At 39.3% G+C, this 19504-nt stretch overlaps 1 protein-coding gene across 1 annotated transcript in view; it reads left to right on the forward strand.

Moving 5' to 3' along the window:
* PPEF1 (protein phosphatase with EF-hand domain 1) overlaps positions 1 to 19504 on the forward strand; it is a 125994-nt gene that overhangs the window by 27771 nt on the left and 78719 nt on the right. The window contains 2 exon segments of the mRNA XM_006157973.2: positions 7816 to 7943; positions 11964 to 12024. Coding sequence (XP_006158035.1) covers positions 7816 to 7943; positions 11964 to 12024 — 189 coding nt within the window.

Consider the following 19504-nt stretch of genomic DNA (forward strand, 5'->3'; position numbering starts at 1 on the left):
ACAAGCTGTATGTTCTTTAGCGGTGGGGCTGTGCATGTGGGGGCCGGGGATGGAGGGGTGGGTATCAATTTCCCCTTCTGCTCTCCTGCTCACTCCCTTAGCTGTTGCCCATCAGGGTTTCTCATTTGTTTGTTTCTTTGTTTGTTTGTTTAAGACAAGGTCTTGCCATGTCATGATTCTCTTGCCTCAGCCTCCTAAGTCAACGGAAAACTGTTGTACCACCATGCCTGGACCCCATCAGTGTTTTGACATGCTGAAATGCCTCTCCCAACAGCCCCCTGACCTTTTTTTTGGGGGGGGGGGGGATATACATTTTTTTCTCATGCCATTTTGTTTCATATTGCTTTGTTTTTTTTTTCTCTCCAACTTATTTTCAAAAATTGTAAACCTACAAAGAGAAAGAATAGTGCAGTGAATAACCATGTATCCTTTACCTAGCTTCACCAGTGGTTAACAGGTTGTCATCTTTGCTCACTTTTCCTCCCTCCTTCTCTCCCTCTCCATTTGAAAAGAAGTTGTAGACATTAGATATTAACCTCTCTCTGCTTCAGCATGCATCTTATAAGGAGAGAAATCTCATATAACCATAATACTAGATCACACTGGTGAAATTGAGCACTCATAGAGTAACCTCATCTAATCCAGAAGGGTATTTCACAAAGTTTGTGGAAAACAGAATTAAAGTATAAGTTTTTTGTTGCCAAAAAATGAAATCCATGCATAGTTTTTTCTTAATATGAATTTTCTATGAACTTTTTGAAGACCTCCTTATATAGTCCCTATTTAGAATTTTCCAGATGTCCAAAATTGCTTTTTTTACATTTCACTTAAATAAAAGCCTCTTCTTGCCTTCTCTACCTTCCAGCCCCCACCCCTTGCGCATGCACGCACACACACACACACACACACACACACACTCACACATATACACATCCAGAATGTTTCTAAAGCCTCCGGGACCAGAATTCAAACAATGGCAATTGGCCCTGTGGGAACTGGTTCCCTTGACCACTAGACTTCCTGGCCCCACCTCTCCATTTAAGTGATTTTTACAGTCTTCCAGCCTTTCCTAGGCAATTTACAAGGAAGCCAGTCTTATGGTTGGTGCCCATTAATTGTTAGAAAATTCTGTTACAGGGGGCCATCAGATGGCATAATGGTTGCATCACTGGACTCCCACATGTCCAACTGCAGTTCAAATCCTAGACCTGGTGACTTCAAACTCATGCTGGGCGCATGTGTGTGTGTGTCCAAGATCTCAGGAGGAGAATGGAAGAGAAGGGATTGCAACATGACCATCCCCCCGGAGGGCGATTTCTCACTTTCTGTTTCTCTATCTGTCCAGCAAACACACGCACCCTATTACAAAAATCTCTCTAAAAGGAAATCCTGTTACAGAGAGACATATTTCAACTCAGTGTAAGACAGGGAAGTATCTAAGTACCAATTGCCAGTTATTTCCCATAATCAGAACACTTTCCTTATACAGTTATGACTTTATATTACATTAGTTTTTTAGCAACAGCAAAAGACAAAATTAAATGCTGACCGTATTTGACCTTGGATGAACAAATATGGCAATATAACTCAAATTAGTAATTAATAACAAAGGAGACATGAAACAGAATTGCAGTCAAGATATTTTTTTCCTGAGTAAAAATTAAAGGTCATTACTGAATTGTTGAACAGAACATATTTCCTATGAGAAATATTTTAATAATTTAACACAATGATAATACTTTTACAAAGCTAGTTTTTTTTATATACTTAAGAATAGTTTTACCAATTGAGATCTTTGCAGTAATCATGTCTTCAGAAAGTTGATAGAAAATGATATGCTAGGGAGGACATAGTTACTTGTAAACCATCGTTCTCCTGGTCTGAGTGTTCTACTAAGTTGGCTATTATTTTGGTATTGTGCAGATAAAGCTTCACATTTTCCTGAACTGGTGACATAACCAAGGATTACAAATCATGGAACCTTTCATAAAATGGCTTTATGTAATCCTTGTATTGCTCCATTGCCCTGTTGTATACAATAGGGCTTTAAAGGGAGTATTTAAAAAATCCTTTTATACTTTGGGCGGGCAGCTCTGTAGCCTAGTGGTTAAGGGAGCTGGATCTCACATGGCCAACTGTGTGGTTTGAATCTCACCCCAGTGGCTTGAAAACCATGATGGGCACATGAGTATGTATGCCCATTTCTCCATCCATGATGGAGGATGGAGAAAGGATGGAGAAATGGAGGGGAAGTGATTGTGAAATGACTACACCCCATTGGGGGTCCCCACCATGACCATCTCTCTCAGGCGAGTACACATGCTCTCTGACAACTAAGAAAAAAATACTAATCCTAATAAATATAGAAGGAATAAGTTCAAAAATCACTGGTTTTCAACTACCATAGAAATAATTGATTTAAACAAAAATCATCAATGGAAAATTATATATAATATAGTTTCAAGGCATGTTCCTATAATTTTTATATTAATTATAAAGAATAAAAGTACTTCTACAGTAGAGTTTCACGTGAACACCACCTTAACCAAGTGATCCAAGCTAATGTCACCAGTAATGTGACAAATTAACATCACATGCTTCCTGATGTAGTGTGGGGAGGACACATAATTTAATCTTCCAGAATATATAACCTGAATCCTATCCTGAGGAAATAGCAAACAGATCCAAATTGAGGGATACAAACTACTGGCCTGTACTCTTAGGAAATTTCAGTGTCATTAAACAGAGAGAAAGGCTGTAGAATTGTTCTAGAATATAAAGGAGATTGGAGAAATGATGATATATGTGGAGAGAGAATGCATATGTGACAAAATATTAGCAACTGTATGAATCTGATCATTTCCCCATACATTTGAAAGTATTCCAAAATTGAAAGTATTCCAAAATTGACACCAGCAGATGGCGTAGTTGTTAAGGCACTGGACTCTCACATGGCCAACTGCAGTATGAGTTCCAGACCCAATGGCTTGAAAATCACGCTGGGTGCATGTGTGTGTGTACCCAAAGCCTCAGGAGAAGAATGGAGGAGAAGGGATTGCAGCATCACCATCCCCCCTGGGGTGTGATTTCTCACTTTCCCTCCTTCTATCTCTCTCCGAGGAGTTAGTACACCATATGGCAAAAACCTTTCTTAAAGAAAACTATTTTAAAATAAAAAGTAAAGAAAACCTAATTCTGTACCTATTCTGAGATAAATATACCAAGCTGGCGGTAGTTGCAGCCTAGGCATATGCCCTTTGGTGATACCATTTTTTAGCCCTTCCGTATTTTTGTCAGAACTCTAGCAGTCCCCTCCTCTACTCAGCTTCAGCTGTCCAGGCACATGTCCTGGGCCCTGTGGCCACCTGGAACAGCTCCACCTCTGAAATCCTCATGACTATTAATTATTCTCTGATCTCTCTATCTCTATTTTTTAAAGACTTATTTATTTAATTTTATTTATTCATTCATTTATTTTAATTTGACCAGAGAGACACACACACATACACACACAGAGGGAAAGTGAGAAAACAAGCTGGAAACCACGAGGTCCAGGACATGAACCATGGTTGGCTGGGTGGGAGCGTTCGGCACCTTAACCACCATGACACCTGCTGGTCCCCATTCTCTGATCTCTTGTCTTCATTGAATCTTCTGAACCTTAAACCCTTCTCATGTGTCTTTATCTCCCAGCTCCCTCTTGTCTACACTTCTTCTCCACCCATCTTCCCCCAACTTCTAAAGGCTATCGCTTGAACCAATTAACAGATCACACACTATAATCCTATTTTAGGCAATTTAAAGCAGAAGTAATAGGGGCAACGTCTGATGCTCCCCAACCCATCGCTAGTTATCTACCATTCCTTGATGGAAAAGCCAAGGATATTAGTGACTTGACTTGCATTTTGCAACAGGGAGAATTTAGATGTATTTATTTATTTTTATTTTCAAGTAGCCTTTAGAATTTGTCTTTTTGGCTCAGGACTTATTGGCTTGAATGTTCAGTTTCACATACCGTATTTTGTCCTTGAATGACGGTTTTCAGCATTTCTATGTGCACCAATAGGTAAACTGCATCTCTGACATTTAGAACAACAACAACAACAAAAAGATGGAGGAATTAGAGTATTTTAAAACTGCAAAGAATCTTAGAGATTACATAATCCAAAATTATCATTGTTTAGGTGAGAAACGGGACCAGAGAAGTTAAATGATTTGTCTGAGGTTATACAGCTGGCACTTGGTTGAGTCAGGGCCAAACAGAAGTCTCCTAATTACAAATCCAGAACTTATTTTTATTAACCCATGTGGTTGGTAGGTGGGAGAGTGAGTGAGTAAATAAAGAGTCTTAGGAACGACCACTAATTCTTGCCTTTCTCGAACTGGAAGGTCAGAGGTTTCTGAGAATCATAAAATTGTGATCTCCTTCATCACCTGGGAACGTGTAATTTTAGAATGTCTGTCATGTTTTGGAGACTTGGCTTCATTCTTTCCTTGCTCATGTCCTTCCTGTTGAAGAAAAAAAATTCTTTCCAGAGACAAGGACTCAGTCTGTGCCCTGATTCTGCTGGGATGCCCAAGTCTGTGGATGAGCAGCCTCAAAAGGCCTGCTTGCTGTCCCAGAAGCAGGTTTCATGACCACCTCATGTTCACTGGGCATGTACTCAGCTGTTTTTCCAGGGAAGGTTGGACGGGGACAGCCACATACTCTAGCAGATGGCAGGTATCTGTAAATGAAAAGAACAAGAATGCACACTATGGTCCCAGGCCAGAGTTGAGCCATGCCCTATTCTCAACATGCTTTGAACAGCTGAGGCAATACGTGCTTTTCCTCCTCATGAAAAGCTTCTTGCCACAAGAGGATTCATTCTCTTTCCGGTTCATCTGAATTCATTTTAATCAGCTCTATCACACTTGTGCCTCTGTGTCTTCCTGACTACTCAGACCCCTTTAAGGTACATTAAATATTTACTACTTCTGGTGCTTCCTCAGGAGGCCTCTACTAGCAGGATTTCAAAAGCAGAGAGTCTACATGCCTTACCATTCTGAATATGTAACTTCTTGTTTAAAGAACTATAAAAAAAACCCTCTTATTTAAAACACAAAACCAAATCAAACATAAAAAAGCTACCTATCAGCACGAAGAGAAACACAAGATAGAAAGTCTTAACTAAACAGTAATTTTATTCGTTTATTTATTCATTCAAAACATATTTACTGAGTACCTACTATGTTGTAGGAACTATTCCAGACTCAGGGGATATAGCAGCTATCTCAACAGAGCAAAATCTCAGCCCTTATAGAGATTACATTTTAGTGTGTGTGTGTGTGTGTGTGTGTGTTGGGGGGAGGCAGACAATCCCCATTAAGTAAAATACGTAGTCTATGTGCTGTGGAGAGCAAATAAGGAAGGGAATAGACAATGTGGGAAGTGATGCTCTTTAGAGAAGGCTGGCTGGGGGCCAGGCAGTGGCACAGCAATAACACAATTGGACCCACATGGATAAGTCCTGGGTTCATGCCTCAGGGCCTCCCTGTTCACACTAGGCATGTGTGCACATGCCCATGATCCAGGCTGGCTGAGACTGGGGTGGATCATGGCATGGGGACTCTGTTGGGAATGCATATCGGTCTCTCTCAGCAGAAACAAATAAATTTATAAAAGTTGAAAAAGAAAAAAAAAAGAATGGTCAGGAAAGCTGTCACCAAGAAGGTGTCTGAGTGAAGCCTGGGGACTCTAAGGGAGAGAACCCTGTGCATCCTGGCTGGTATGGCTCTTCTTGTGCTAGGCTCTTGGGTGCTGAAATGGGAGCCCATTTGTCCACAGTAGTTTGTAAAATTCCTAATGAAATATTATGCATACTTAGGAAGTCTTTAGGGCACTAGAATTTGTTAGCCTGAAGAGAGGTATTTTTTTGTTTTGTTTTGTTTTTTAAGTTTTTGCCATAGGGCATCTGTGGTCAGAAAGAGACAGTGAGAGGGAATGTAAGAAATCATCCCCAAGGGGGTATGGCCATGCCTCAATCCCTTCTCCTCTTGGGATTTTGAGCATGCACGTACATGCAGTTGGCCACGATCTCTCGCTCGCTTCCTTCCTTCCTTCCTTTTTTAAATTTTTATTTATTTTATTTTATTTTATTTTTTTTTTGAGAGGTTTTCGCTATAGGGCGTGTGCTCTCGCCAGACAGACAGAGAGAAACATAGAGACAGAAAGCGAGAAATCACCCCCCAGAGGGGATGGTCACGCCACAATCCCTTCTCCTCCATTCTCCTCTCAGGATCTTGGGCACGCATGCACACGTGCCCAGCATGAGTTTTAAGCCACTGGGTCCGGGACATGAACCACAGTCAACTACATGGGAGTCCAGCGACATAGCCATTATGCTAACTACTGGTTCCCCCTCCTTCCTTTTTTAAAGAGAGATTTTTGCTATAGGGCATGTTTGCTTATCAGAGAGACAGAGTCAGAAAGCAAGAAATTACCCAGAGGGGATGATCATACCACAATCCCTTTCTCTCAGGATTTTGGGCATGCATGTACATGTGCCCAGTGTGAGTTTCAAGCTGCTGGGTCCGGGACTTGAACTGCAGTCAGCCATGTGGGAGTCTAGTGATATAACCATTATGCCATTTGCTGGTTCCACTGGCCATGATTTTCAATCTGCTGGCTATGGGACTTGAACCTGGTCAGCCATGTGGAATCCCGAGCCTTAACCACCATACCATCTGCTGGCCCCAAAGAGAGAGGTACTTTTTAAAAAGGAGTACCATTATTTTATGTGTGCTTTATATATGCCATGCAGTGTGCTGAGCATTTTATATCAAATTGATCAATCAAGTAATGAATACATTACCAATACCAATTCCAGCACACTACTAGGGCATCGTTACATATTATTACAGCTGCCCTAGAAGGTATTCATTTAGTCATTCAGCAAATATCCATTGGCAGGCCTTATCCTGGGTGCTGAGAATATAGTAGTGAACAAAATACCCCACATTCATTCACCTCCCCTGTAAATAACCAATCTATCTTGTGTATCTTTTCCTTCAGGTATATTCTTATGAAATGTATACTGTGGCTTTATGTATGTATATTTTTAGCTGATATAAAATGGTATCATGTTATATTTTGTTCTGTCTCTGATTTTTTAATAACTGCTCTGACAGAAGCTCCCTGTTTATAAGTCTTTTCTGCATTGGATTTGTGTAAACTATGCTCCCAGTGGTGGTGTGATGCTCCATGGTGTGGGCTCACCACAGGTACACATTCACTTTCCTAGCATGGACAGCCAGTCTGTGCTGGTATCAAGCTCCCCTACTGTTGCAAACAAAGACACACTTGCATCCCTATATGTCACTTTTATGGGCTGTGTGAGAATCGCTTCGCGGTATGTAGTGAAGAATGGAATTGCTACTTCATAGGGTATACATAGATTTCATATGCCCAAGCAGTGCCAGAAGCAGGTGCTGTTATTATCACTATTTTACAGATGAGGAAACTAAGGATTTGAAAGTTCAATAATTTACCCAAAGTCATATAGACAGTAATTAGCAGAGATGGGATTCAAATTCAGGTAGTCTGACTCTAAAACTTCTATTCCAAATGTCTATGTCATCATTATTCTATGTGTGTTTGAAGCCTGAAGACATTAGATAGAAAATATAGAGGTAAATCTCATTGTTTGGAGTTTTTATATTCTTAGAACCTAGGAGTCCAAGTAGACAGATTTTTCCCCCTGAAACGTTTACTCCTCACCAAGAGCTGTACAGTAACTCTTTTCCTTTGCCTTTCAATGTCCCTTGGTTCTGCAGCGCTGAGAGCTGCGTTGATCATCCAGAACTGGTACCGAGGTTACAGAGCTCGTCTGCGGGCCAGACAGCGCTATGCTCTTGCCATCTTCCAGTCCATCGAGTATGCTGATGAACAGCGCCAAATGCAGGTCTGTTTCGCAAGCTCGTCTCTTTTGGGTAAATGCCTCTCTTTACCCCTTGTTATTGAAAGAATGAAATTTGGGGTCCATTTAAAATGGAAAAACCCAGGTAAAAGGTTTTACTGGAGAATTTGGTACCATTGTCTTGGAACTGCTATTGAGAGAAGTGTGATTTGGAACAGGGACAGTGTTTTTCAGTCTTGACATCTATTAAAATAATAAAAATAACCTTATTCTCTTTGGGGGGCATATGCCTTATTAGGAAGTAAAGTTATTACTTCATGAAGGAAAAAATTACTTTAAACAGTTAAAAAAAAAAGGGAGAAGAATTTCCTGGCAACAAACCTATGAAAGTTCTGAAAGAAAGGCCTTTATGGAAGCTTGCAACAAGGATACATAAACCCAGTTTTAATTATTTTTATTTTATTTTATTTTAATTTTTAAAAATATTTATTTATTTAATTCCATTTGCTATTATTATTTATTAATTTGACCAGACAAAGACACACACAGAGAGAAAGGGAAAGCAAGAAAGTAAGCCATTAACCACGATGCCACTTATCGGCCCTTCAGTTTTAATTCTTAATAAGTGCTTCTTTTTTAAGAGAGAGCAGAAGGAGAGAGAGAGGGGTTCTTTTTCAAGTTTACTTAATAAAAGAGAGATAGAAAGACAGATAAGAACCCTCAACAGGGTCTCATGCCATGATCCCACACCCTAGTTTTTCAAGATCACGGGCATGTGCATGCACCTGGTGTATAAAGGCCAACCCAGGAACTGAACCCTAATTTTCCATATGCCTCCAGCACTGCAGAGCATTGCACTACTATTGCACCACTGCAGCTGGGCCAAAATAGGTATTTTGGACAGGGTCTTGCCACATTGTGATTCTCTGCCCTAGCCTCTCAGTTAGTTAAGATTACAAACATGTCCAGCCTGTTTAGGTTGGTCTGGGAACGGAACCTGGGTTTATTATAGGAACTACATATAATAAAGAAATTTTTAAAAATAATTAAATAACTGAATTTCTTTTTGGAAGCTATACAAATGGCATACGATGATTCAGTCAAAAATGCTGTTTGTCCTGATTCAGAGCTCACAGCTGTTTTTTGTTGTTGTTTCATAGAGGTGTTTGCCTTAGGGCTCATGCACTTGTAGGGGAGAAAGAGAAAGACAGAGACAGTGAGAGGGAAAGTGAGAAATCACCTCAGGAGGAATGGCCATGCTGCAATCCCTTCTCCTCTATTCTCTTGCCAGGATCTTGGGCACGTATGCACACATTAACAGTGTGAGTTTCAAGCCACCGGGTCCAGGACTCAAACCAAGGTTGACCGTTTGGGAGTCCAGCGATATAACTGCTATGCCGTCTACTGGCTCCCACAGCTATATTTTTAAACACTGTAGGATAAACTCATAAATATAAAAGTAGAGTGAGCCCCTGTATTAATATGCTTTATATACAAACGTTCTAGTGTTATCACATTCTTTTCTACCCTTTAAAAAAAAATAACGGGTTTATTGAGATATGCTTAACATACCACACAATTCACCTATTTAAAGTATATATTCAGGGGCTAGCAGGTGACGTGGTGGTTAAAGGTGCTGGATTCCCACATGGTCGACCATGGTTCAAGTCCCAGATCTGGCGACTTGCTTTCTCACTTGCTCTCTCTCTCTTTGTCCCTCTCTGGTCAAATCAAAATAAACAAATGAATAAATAAATGAATAAAGTTAAATGAAAAATTTTAAAAGTATATATTCAGTGCTTTATGATATATTCACAGTTATGCAACCATCACCAGAATTAATTTTTTAATTATTCAATTTATTATTATTATATATAATTTTAAGTTTGCTATAGGACACATGTGTTCATCAGAGAGAGACAAAAGAGAGAGAAAGAGGGAAAGTGAGAAAGCAAGCCACTAGGTCTGAGACCTGAACCATGGTCGTCCATGTGGGAGTCAAGCACCTTGACCCCCATGCCACCTGCTGGCCCCCATCACAATTAATTTTAGGATTATTCAAAAATTCCAGACCCATTATAAGCCACTCCCCCATACTCCTCTCCCAAAGCCCTAGGTAACCATTAATCTGTTTCCTGTCTCTATGGGTTTGCCTACTCTGGCAGTTCATACAGATGGAAATATACAATATCTGGTTCTTTGTGCCTTGCTTCTTTCACTTAGCATGATGTCTGTCAGTTTCATCCATGTTGTAGCATGTATCAGTACTTTTTTCTCTTTATGGCTAAATAACATTCCATTGTATAGAGTACATTGTGTTTACATTCCTCAGTTGATGGACTATTTGAGTTATTTCTCGCTTTCTGGCTCTCTGTCTTTCTGGTGAATGCACGTCAGTACCAAAACCCTCCAAAAAAAAAAAAAAAAAAGAATTACTTATTTATTTAACTCCATTTATACTTTTGTGGCTCTTATGAGTAATACTGTATGAGTATTTGTGTGCAAATTTATGTGTGAACGTACATCTTCTATTCTCTTGGATATTTAAGAGTAAAATTGCTGGATCATATTATGATAACTCTGTGTTTAACTTTTTGAGTTAGTGGCTGGGCCTTTTTACGTTCCTATGAGCAGTGTACAAGATTCTAATTCTTCCATATCTTTGTCAACACTTGTTATTATCTGTTTATTTCTGATAGCTTTCCTAGTGGTGCAAAATGGTGTCTTAGTGGTTTCTATTGACCCATTTTTTTTTTTTTTTTTTAAGAATTACTTATTGGGGGCCAGGGATTGTTGTAACGGCTATGTCGCTGGACTCCCATGTAGTCAACCGCAGTTCAAGTCCTGGACCTGGTGGCTTAAATTCACGCCGGGCGCATGTGCGTGCATACTCAAGATCCCAAGAGGAGAATGGAGGAGAAGGGACTGTGGGATGGCCATACCCCTGGGGGGTGATTTCTCTCTTTCTATCTCTCTGTCTCTCTGTCTTTCTGGCGAGTGCATGTGCCCTATAGCAAAAACCTCTCCAAAAAAATATTGATTTAACTCTTTATAATTATTATATTTTTTAATTTGACCAGACAGAGACAGAGTGAAAGTGAAAGTGAGAAAGCAAGTCACCAGGTTCAGGACTTGAACCCCGGTCAGCCATGTGGGAGTGTGGGAGTCCAGCACCCTTAACCACCACGCCACCTTCTGGCCCTGATTTCTATTGACTTAATTGACAAACCTATTAACAACAGCATTAAAATCATAGATTGTTATTCGTGTGAGAAGTCTTCCTTGCCTCAACTCCCAAACATACTCCCAGACTGATAAAGTTCCTTGGTGTTCACTCTTCATGGGGAGAAGGGCTTGGAGAGAAATTATTTGTGCTATATAAATGAGGCCCTTACAGATGATTGGTTGACATAGAGGCTAATGGTGGTTATTCTGGCAGATTTCCACTTTTCCCCTCCTTCCTTTATTTCCCAAATATATTTGACAATTAAGAGTATCTCTTAACTCTTAGTCTCACTACCAAAAAGATAAGAGAGATCATAACACAGTTTAACAGTTATCATAGATTGGATTTCTTAGCAGTCTGAGAGAGGGATTTTGGTACAACTGAGGTATAGAGAGTATTCTAAGGAAAAACCAACAAAGGAGTGAAGAAAGTAGGACAGGACAGGAAGTAGCTAGGCAAAAATATGTTTTCTGGACATGTCTGACCTCAGCCTGATACTGTCAAGACTTTTAAGTGTGAAATGCATCTCAGTGTGTCCCATGCAGAGGCAAGGGAGGTGAAGGACTGGGCTGTCAAACCTTGCTTCAGTCAGTCATAGTCTTTGGGCAGCCCCTCAGGAGAGGTGTATATCTAATACCCTAGGCAGTGCTGGATGAGGTACCACCTATCTGTGAGGACAGTCTCCTAAGGCAGGCATAGGTGTGACCCTTGGCACCTGTGACAACTGGGAGGCGAGTCCCCTGGTAGAGTAAGGGGACTCCAGTGGAACACTGACAGCATTTGCCATGGTACCTGTTTTAGGTTCATTAATTGATTAATATATTTTTTATTTTTTCCAGTTATCCAACTTCTTTTCCTTCATGTTGGAAAACTATACACATGTACGAGAGAGCGACTCAGGTAAAGGAAAAGTTTGGTCTTTTGAAAAGTAGTCACTAAGTGTTGAATTGCCTGGGGCCAGCAGGTGGCGTGGTGCTTGGGGTGCTGGACTCCCACATGGCCAACCATGGTTTGAGTCCTGGGCCTGGCAGCTTGCTTTCGAACTTGCCCTCCCTCTCTCTTTCTGGTCAAATTAAATAATAATTATAAGAATAAGAATTAAAATAAACAAGGGGCTGGCAGGCAGCATGGTGGTTAAAGTTGCTGGACTCCCATGTGGCTGACCATGGTTCAAGTCTTGAAACTGGCAACTTGCTTTCTCACTTTCTCTCTGTCTCTTTCTGTCTTTCTCTGGTCAAAATAAAAAAAAAAATAGTTAAATAAAATAATTCTAGGAAAAAACCCTTAAAATATTAAATAATTCTTTTTTAAAAAACTTATTGAATTGTCCTCAAGAGATGTAAATTCTGAAAATGGGAGAAGTTAACTATGTTTTAACTTCTTCGTTCTTTTTAACGAAGAAGTTGAAAAGATGCCCACATCTCTTGTCTATGTGATACCCAACCACTGGTGAAATCAGTTCAACTGACTTTTTTCCTCTGGATGGTGTCTATTAAATCGGCCATTTAATTCCTCACTTTTCAAAAAACTGAATTATATTTCATTCAAGATTCATTTGTTGAATATTTTGTCCAAACCATGATCTATTGGTGCGCAACAATAGTTTAGTAAAGAGGATCTGATTTTTTTTTTGGAGAGGTTTTTGCTATAGGGCCAATACGCTTGCCAGACAGACAGAGAGAGACATAGAGACAGAAAGCAAGAAATCAAACCCCCCCCCGGGGGGGTGATGGCCACGCCGCAATCCCTTCTCCTCCATTCTCCTCTCAGAATCTTGGGCACACACGCACACGCACCTGGCGTGAGTTCTAAGCCACCCGGTCCAGGACGCGAACTGCGGTCGACTACGTGGGAGTCTAGCGACATAGCCATTACGCTAACTGCTGGTTCTCAAGAGGATCTGATTTTTCACCCACAAACTTTTGTGTTAAGAGATCAAAATACCTTGAGAAGTTCATGCAGCACACTTGAGGGAAAAGGGCAGTGGAAACACAGTTGGCCCTATCATGTCTCTGTTTTCTGTTCCTAACACCCCTATTTATCCATCTTTATTATCTACCTATTTATCACCTTATCTAGTTACTCTGAATATGTAGGTGTGGTTCAAAAATGATTTTAAAATTATAATTATTCATTAGTCATGTAGTTCTCTTATAAATAAAGATCTATCCATTGTTATCTCTGAAATGGTGTCAGACTTAAAAACTAATTTTTCTTTAATTTGGCCCAACATTTTTTGCTCTAATTAAAATATATGTGATGTGCCATCAAGAAGAGTCTTTTAAATAATCTGGTAAACGTCCTCCCAAGTGGTGAAATAATGGTGTTTTTAATGGCATGGTCTGAGCTTAGTACTTATGTATTAAACTAATTAAAGCACTTAATGATCTGCAGGAGCTTTCTGAATGATGGAATAGCCAAACCTGAGGAGTGGAGAGTGGGCGGAAGTGGGTATTTTGCCTTTTTTCCTCTTTTAGATAATTGCAATTTGAAGACAGTTGTTTGTGCTTCATGTTCTTTGACAAAAAATGTTTTTAAGAGGAAATATAATGATGAAATGAAACAGCACTCTTTCTGCTTCTGACCTAATATTTCAATCAAGGCTCACTTCATCAGAATCACTTAATGGAGTTTCTGAGCCACAGATGGCTGAGTTCCAGCCCAGAGATATTGACTCAAACTCTATTTTTTTAAAAATCCACATTTTAAAAATGCTATAGATGTTTTTTCCTCCTTAGTGGCCTCAGGTGATCTTTGAAAATGGTTCGCTATTTGTTTGACCCAGAGAACCCCACAAAATCATGCAAATCAAGAGGTTCAAATCTTCACGTTCACTTTAGGAACACTCATGAAACTGCCCAGGCCATCAAGGGTACACATATCTGAAATCCCATCAAGTATCTGGGACCAGCAGTTAGCGTAATGGCTATGTCGCTGGACTCCCACGTAGTTGACCGCGGTTTGTGTTCCGGACCCGGTGGCTTAAAACTCAAGCCGGGCGCGTGTGCGTGCGTGCCCAAGATCCCGAGAGGAGAATGGAGGAGAAGGGATTGTGGTGTGGCCATCCCCCCTGGGGGGGTGATTCTTGCTTTCTGTCTCTCTGTCTCTGTCTGGCCAGTGCACGCACCCTATAGCAAAAACCTCTCAAAAAACAAACAAACAAACAAAAAACAAAACAATAACAAAACAAAAAAAAAACTCCACCAAGTATCTGAAAGATGTCACTGTCCAGAAGCCATGTGCGCCATTCTATCATTACAATGGTGGAGTTCGTAAGTGTGCCCAGGCCAGGCAGTGGGGTTGGACACAAGGTTGGTGGCCCATAAAGAGTGCTTGAATTTTTGCTCACGTGTTTAAAAATGTGGGGAGTAATGCTGAACTTAGGGTTTAGATGTAGATTCTCTGGTCATTGAGCACATTCAAATGAACAAGGCACCCGGGATGTGTGTGTCATGGTACTTACAAGGGTTCATGGTTGGATTAACCCATACATGAGCTCCTCCTGCCACAGCAAGATGATCCTTACTGAAAAGGAGAAAAGTGTTCCTAAACTAGAAGAGGAGGTTGCACAGAAGTAAGATAACTCAGAAGAAACTGAAGAAACAAAAACTTATGGTTCAGGAATCAATTTAGCATAAAATAAACAAATGCAGGTAAAAGTAAAAGAAAAAATTCTGTAGGTGATTTTAAAATCTAACAATCTTTTTTCACAAAGAAGAGGAGAATATTTTAATCTGTTCAGATTTGAAGTATGCACACACATGTGCCTGGCATGTTTTTTGAGCCTTGAGTATGTTTTTCGAGCTGCTAGGACCGGGATTAGAAATGCAGTCAGTCAGCCATGTGGGATCTGGCTTCTTTTGCATTGTGCTTAACCACTGTGTTACGAGGCTGGTCCATTGTGTCTGACTTATTTTACTTAATATCAGGGACTGGCTTTGTGGTGCAGCAGTAATCTGTTGCTCAAGAGAAGCTAAATCCCACATGGTGACCACAGTTTGAATCATTGGCCTAGTCTAGCTCAAACACGCCAGGCTCGTGTGAGTGGCTGAATTCCAATGGGCTGGAGAACTGAAGGAAAATTCTGATGAGGTGGAGAAATGGAGGAAAATGGATTGCAGGGTGACCACACCCCATTGAGGGATTGCTGAGCTTTTGGGATAGCCAATTTGATATTTTCCATCAGGTGGGAAATTTTCATTCATTATTTGTTTAAAATATCTCTTTTTTTAAGTCTAAGTATATTCTTCTTTGTGAATCCTTTTGCTTTTAAACTTAAAAGGCCCTGAAATATTTAAAATGTGAATTGCTATGCCTGTATTTCCAGATGTTTTTATGTTTGGCTCTAAATTTTTTTTATACTTCAGGAACCAGCAGATGGTGTAATGGTTACGTCTCTAGACTCCCATGTAGTCAACTGTGGTTCGAGTCCTGGACCCAGTGGCTTAAAACTCATGCCTGGAGCGTGTGTGTGTGTGTGTGACCAAAATCCTGAGAGGAGAATGGAAGAGAAGGGATTGCAGCATGACCATCCCCCTTGGGGGATGATTTCTTGCTTTCTGTCTCTGTCTCCAGCAAGCACACACACCCTATAGCATAAATCTCTCTTTTTAAAAATTTTTTTTACACTTAATAAAGTTTAGATGTTTTTCCTATTAAACTTTACAAGACAAATTTAATGTCCAGTAGTTGAGAATAATTTAAAAATGTAAGTACAAAGAAAATGTCCAAGTAGCTAACCAATTTTTCCTGCAATATTTATTTGATAATAGATCTTCTCACTATTGATTTATAGTGTTTCCCTCATAATATATTTATTAAAAATGGATGCATTTCTGGGCTCTCTATTCTTTTATATATTGTATATATCTCTTTATTAAAGTGTCTAGAGTAACACTGATTTAATTATTATAATATACAGGAAGAAGAGATTTAGAATAGGTTGATTTCTTTCTTTTATTTTTTTTTTTTGGAGAGATTTTAGCTATAGGGCGCATGTGCTCACCAGACAGAGAGAGACATAGAGACAGAAAGTGAGGAATCACCCCCCGGGGGAGATGGTCACGCTGCAATCCCTTCTCCTCCATTCTCCTCTCTTCTCCTCTCGGGATCTTGGGCATGCACGCACACACACCCAGTGTGAGTTTTAAGCCACTGGGTCCTGGACGCGAACCGCGGTAGACTACGTGGGAGTCCAGCGACATAGCCGTTACGCTAACTGCTGATTTCCGAATAGGTTGATTTCTGATGGCTCTCTTAGGTGAAAGGATTCCAGACAGCCTCCACTGAAGCCTGTTTTACTGAAGTACTCTGACCCCTAAGTAGGATATTTTTAAGGACCAGAAGGCTATATAACATTTCCATTTATTGGAGCCAGATTAATAGTTTTAACTCTGAGACACACACTATCTTGAGATGTTCTGTGTATTCCAAAGGTAACACGTGACCTGTAAAAAATACGTGTCCTTGCAATTTCATCATTGCTTTCATGAAAATTGATTTTGCCCATTTACTCCCCTGGCCTACTATTTGAAGAGCTTAAAACCACTTCATAGGACTTGATGTAGAGGAGAGACTTCATACACATGTTCCTAGATGTTTTTTTTTTTTTCATATCAGCTTCCCCGCATAGGCAGAAAGCCAAAGTTGCCATACATAGCAGTAGGTTTAAACAGAGACTGCTGGATGTAGGGAGTGGGATGGAACATGTGGAAGTGTTGTTTTTTCTGCTTTTCAGATCAGCCAAAATGTCCTATCGGATCAGACCAAGTATTTTATATTTTTTGCTGCTATAATGAATAAGATATTTTCCCATTGTATATTCCCATTGATTATTGGTAGTATTTAGCCAAGTTTTTGATTTATGTCTATTTATCTTATATTATGCTACTGAATAATATTAATGAAATTATTACTGTTGATATTTATTTATTTATTTTTAGAGAGTTTTGTGTTGTTTTGTTTTTCTATAGGACATGTGTACTCACCAGAGAGACAGACAGTGAGAAAGCACTCCCCAGGGGTGATGGCCATGCCACAATCCCTTCTCCTCCATTCTTCTCTCAGGATTTTTGGCATGAATACTCATACACCTGGCATAAATTTCAAGCTGCTGGGTCCAGGACTTGAATTGCAGACGGCCATATGAGAGCCTTAACCACTACACTATCTGCTGGCCCTGCTGATATTTATTAAATGTTTACTATAAACCATGTATTTATATGCTTTAAAGATACTATTTTATTTAGTGTTTATGAGAAATAAGTGAGATTAATATTGTTATTATTATTTTTTTAACTTGCCAGAGGGTGTATGTGCTTGCTGGAGATACACACACACACACACACACAGAGAGAGAGAGAGAGAGAGAGAGAGAGAGAAAGAGAGAGAGAGAAAGGGAGAGGAAAGGAAGTGAAGTGAGTAAGCACCCCCAGAGGGCATGGTAACATCATAATTCCTTCTTATCCATTTCTTCCTCCTTTTGGGATTTTGAGCATGCATGCATGCACACACAAGTGCCAGGCTTATTTCTCAAGTTGCTGGGTCTGGGACTCAAACTGCAAGGTCAGCCATGTGGGATCCAGCCACCTTAACTACCAGGCCACAGGCTGGCACAAATTAATATTGTTTTCATCCCCTTTTTGTAAATGTAGAATCTGAAGTATAGACAGTAACCTTAAAAGGTTATCTCATTAATGATGAAACTGTGATCCAAACCAGTGAAATTAACCTCTGTATTATATTTAATTCTTCTATAAGTTCTGGGAGTTTTCCAATGGATTTTTTTGAATGTAGGTGCCTAACCACATTGACCACAAGCAACTTTATATCTTTCTATCCAATAGTAGTTACTGCTCTTATTTCAGCTTCATGTCTTATTACATTGGCTGCATACAGCAGAACAATGTTAAAAGGAAACAATAAAAGTGGGCATCCTTATTTTGTTAATGATTTAATGGAAAAACCATTATTGTTAATTTACATTTAAAAATTACATAATGGTATCTTTTAATTTCATTTTCCAAATTTTAAGAAAATCAGGAACAGGTGTTGAATTTTGTGAAATGTTATTTTGGCATCTATTGAATTTATTATACGGACACCAATGGTTTTGATCCAGCTTCATAACTGAGAAATGAAATAGCTACAAATGCAATTCAGTTGGTGCTTTTCTTTTTCCAGCAATGTCTGGAGCTTGTTTTCAAAGTGACATGTGGGTGGTAAAAGCAGAAATTGTTTTTTTAAAAAATCATAGGCTTTGAATTTTTCCCTGTCCAGATTTTGACTCTCTATGGGGTAAAAGAAAAGATTGTGTGGGGGTATTTTTGAGGTATTTTCTTTAGAAAAACTTGTAAAGCAGTAATTTGGTTATAATTCAAGATTTTGTTGTATTTAATTAATTTAGATTGATGCTGACAAAATTATAAATCAAATAGGTAAAGATTAATTGTAATTACATGTTGCAACTCTTCATATATTGTTGCCATTTATTAAGTTATTAGTAGTAGTTATAATGGTTATAGCCTGATTGTTTTCATACATGAAAAACAATCAACTACTGGAAGAGAATCTTGTACTTTTTTTTTTGTTTGTTAAAAACGAGCAGAAAGATTATGTCTCTTTGTTGACTGATATTTCATATTGAGTAGTTTTAACTAAGAATTGCTTTAGAGACATTACGCTTTTTCATATATTTAGCACTGAACTTTTAAGGAATGAGGGTCATCAAATCTATGAAAGAAAGGGACAAACTGAGTTTTTTTTAAAAAAAGAAAAAAAAATTAATTTTATTCTTAAACATCAAGACTAGTTTTAATGATTGGAAGTGACAGAATTGATTTGATGTGTTAGCCAATGGGATAGGGAGAGATGACAGGGCATGAGTGACAGCGATAATTGGGACAATGAAGTGATTTCTTGTTTATACTTCGCACAGTTGGGATTACTCAAGAAATCAGTTATAAATATGTAAGTAATATATGTATCTTATATATCATAGTTATTTTTAATTTTTTTACAGAAATTTTTTTATTTAATTCCATTTGTTACTGTTTTTTAATTTGACTAGACAGAGATGGAGAGAAAGAGAAAAGGATAGTGAGAAAGCAAGCCACCAGGTCTGGGACTCTAACCATGGTCAGCCATGTGGGAATCCAGCACCTTTATCCACCATGCCACTTGCTGGCTCTATATTTTATTTTGTTAAAGAATTATTTTATTTAACTTTATTATTATTATTATTATTTCAATTTGAGCAGAGAGAGAGGAGAGAGGGAAAGTAAGAAGGCAAGCCACCAGTCTGGGACTTAAACTGCAGTCAGTCATGTGGGAATCCAGTGCCTTTAACCACCACACCACCTGCCAGCCCCAATCATAGTTA

The sequence above is a fragment of the Tupaia chinensis genome, unplaced genomic scaffold (genome assembly GCF_000334495.1).
Source record: "Tupaia chinensis unplaced genomic scaffold, TupChi_1.0 Scaffold000567_1, whole genome shotgun sequence".
NCBI classification, from domain to species: domain Eukaryota; kingdom Metazoa; phylum Chordata; class Mammalia; order Scandentia; family Tupaiidae; genus Tupaia; species Tupaia belangeri.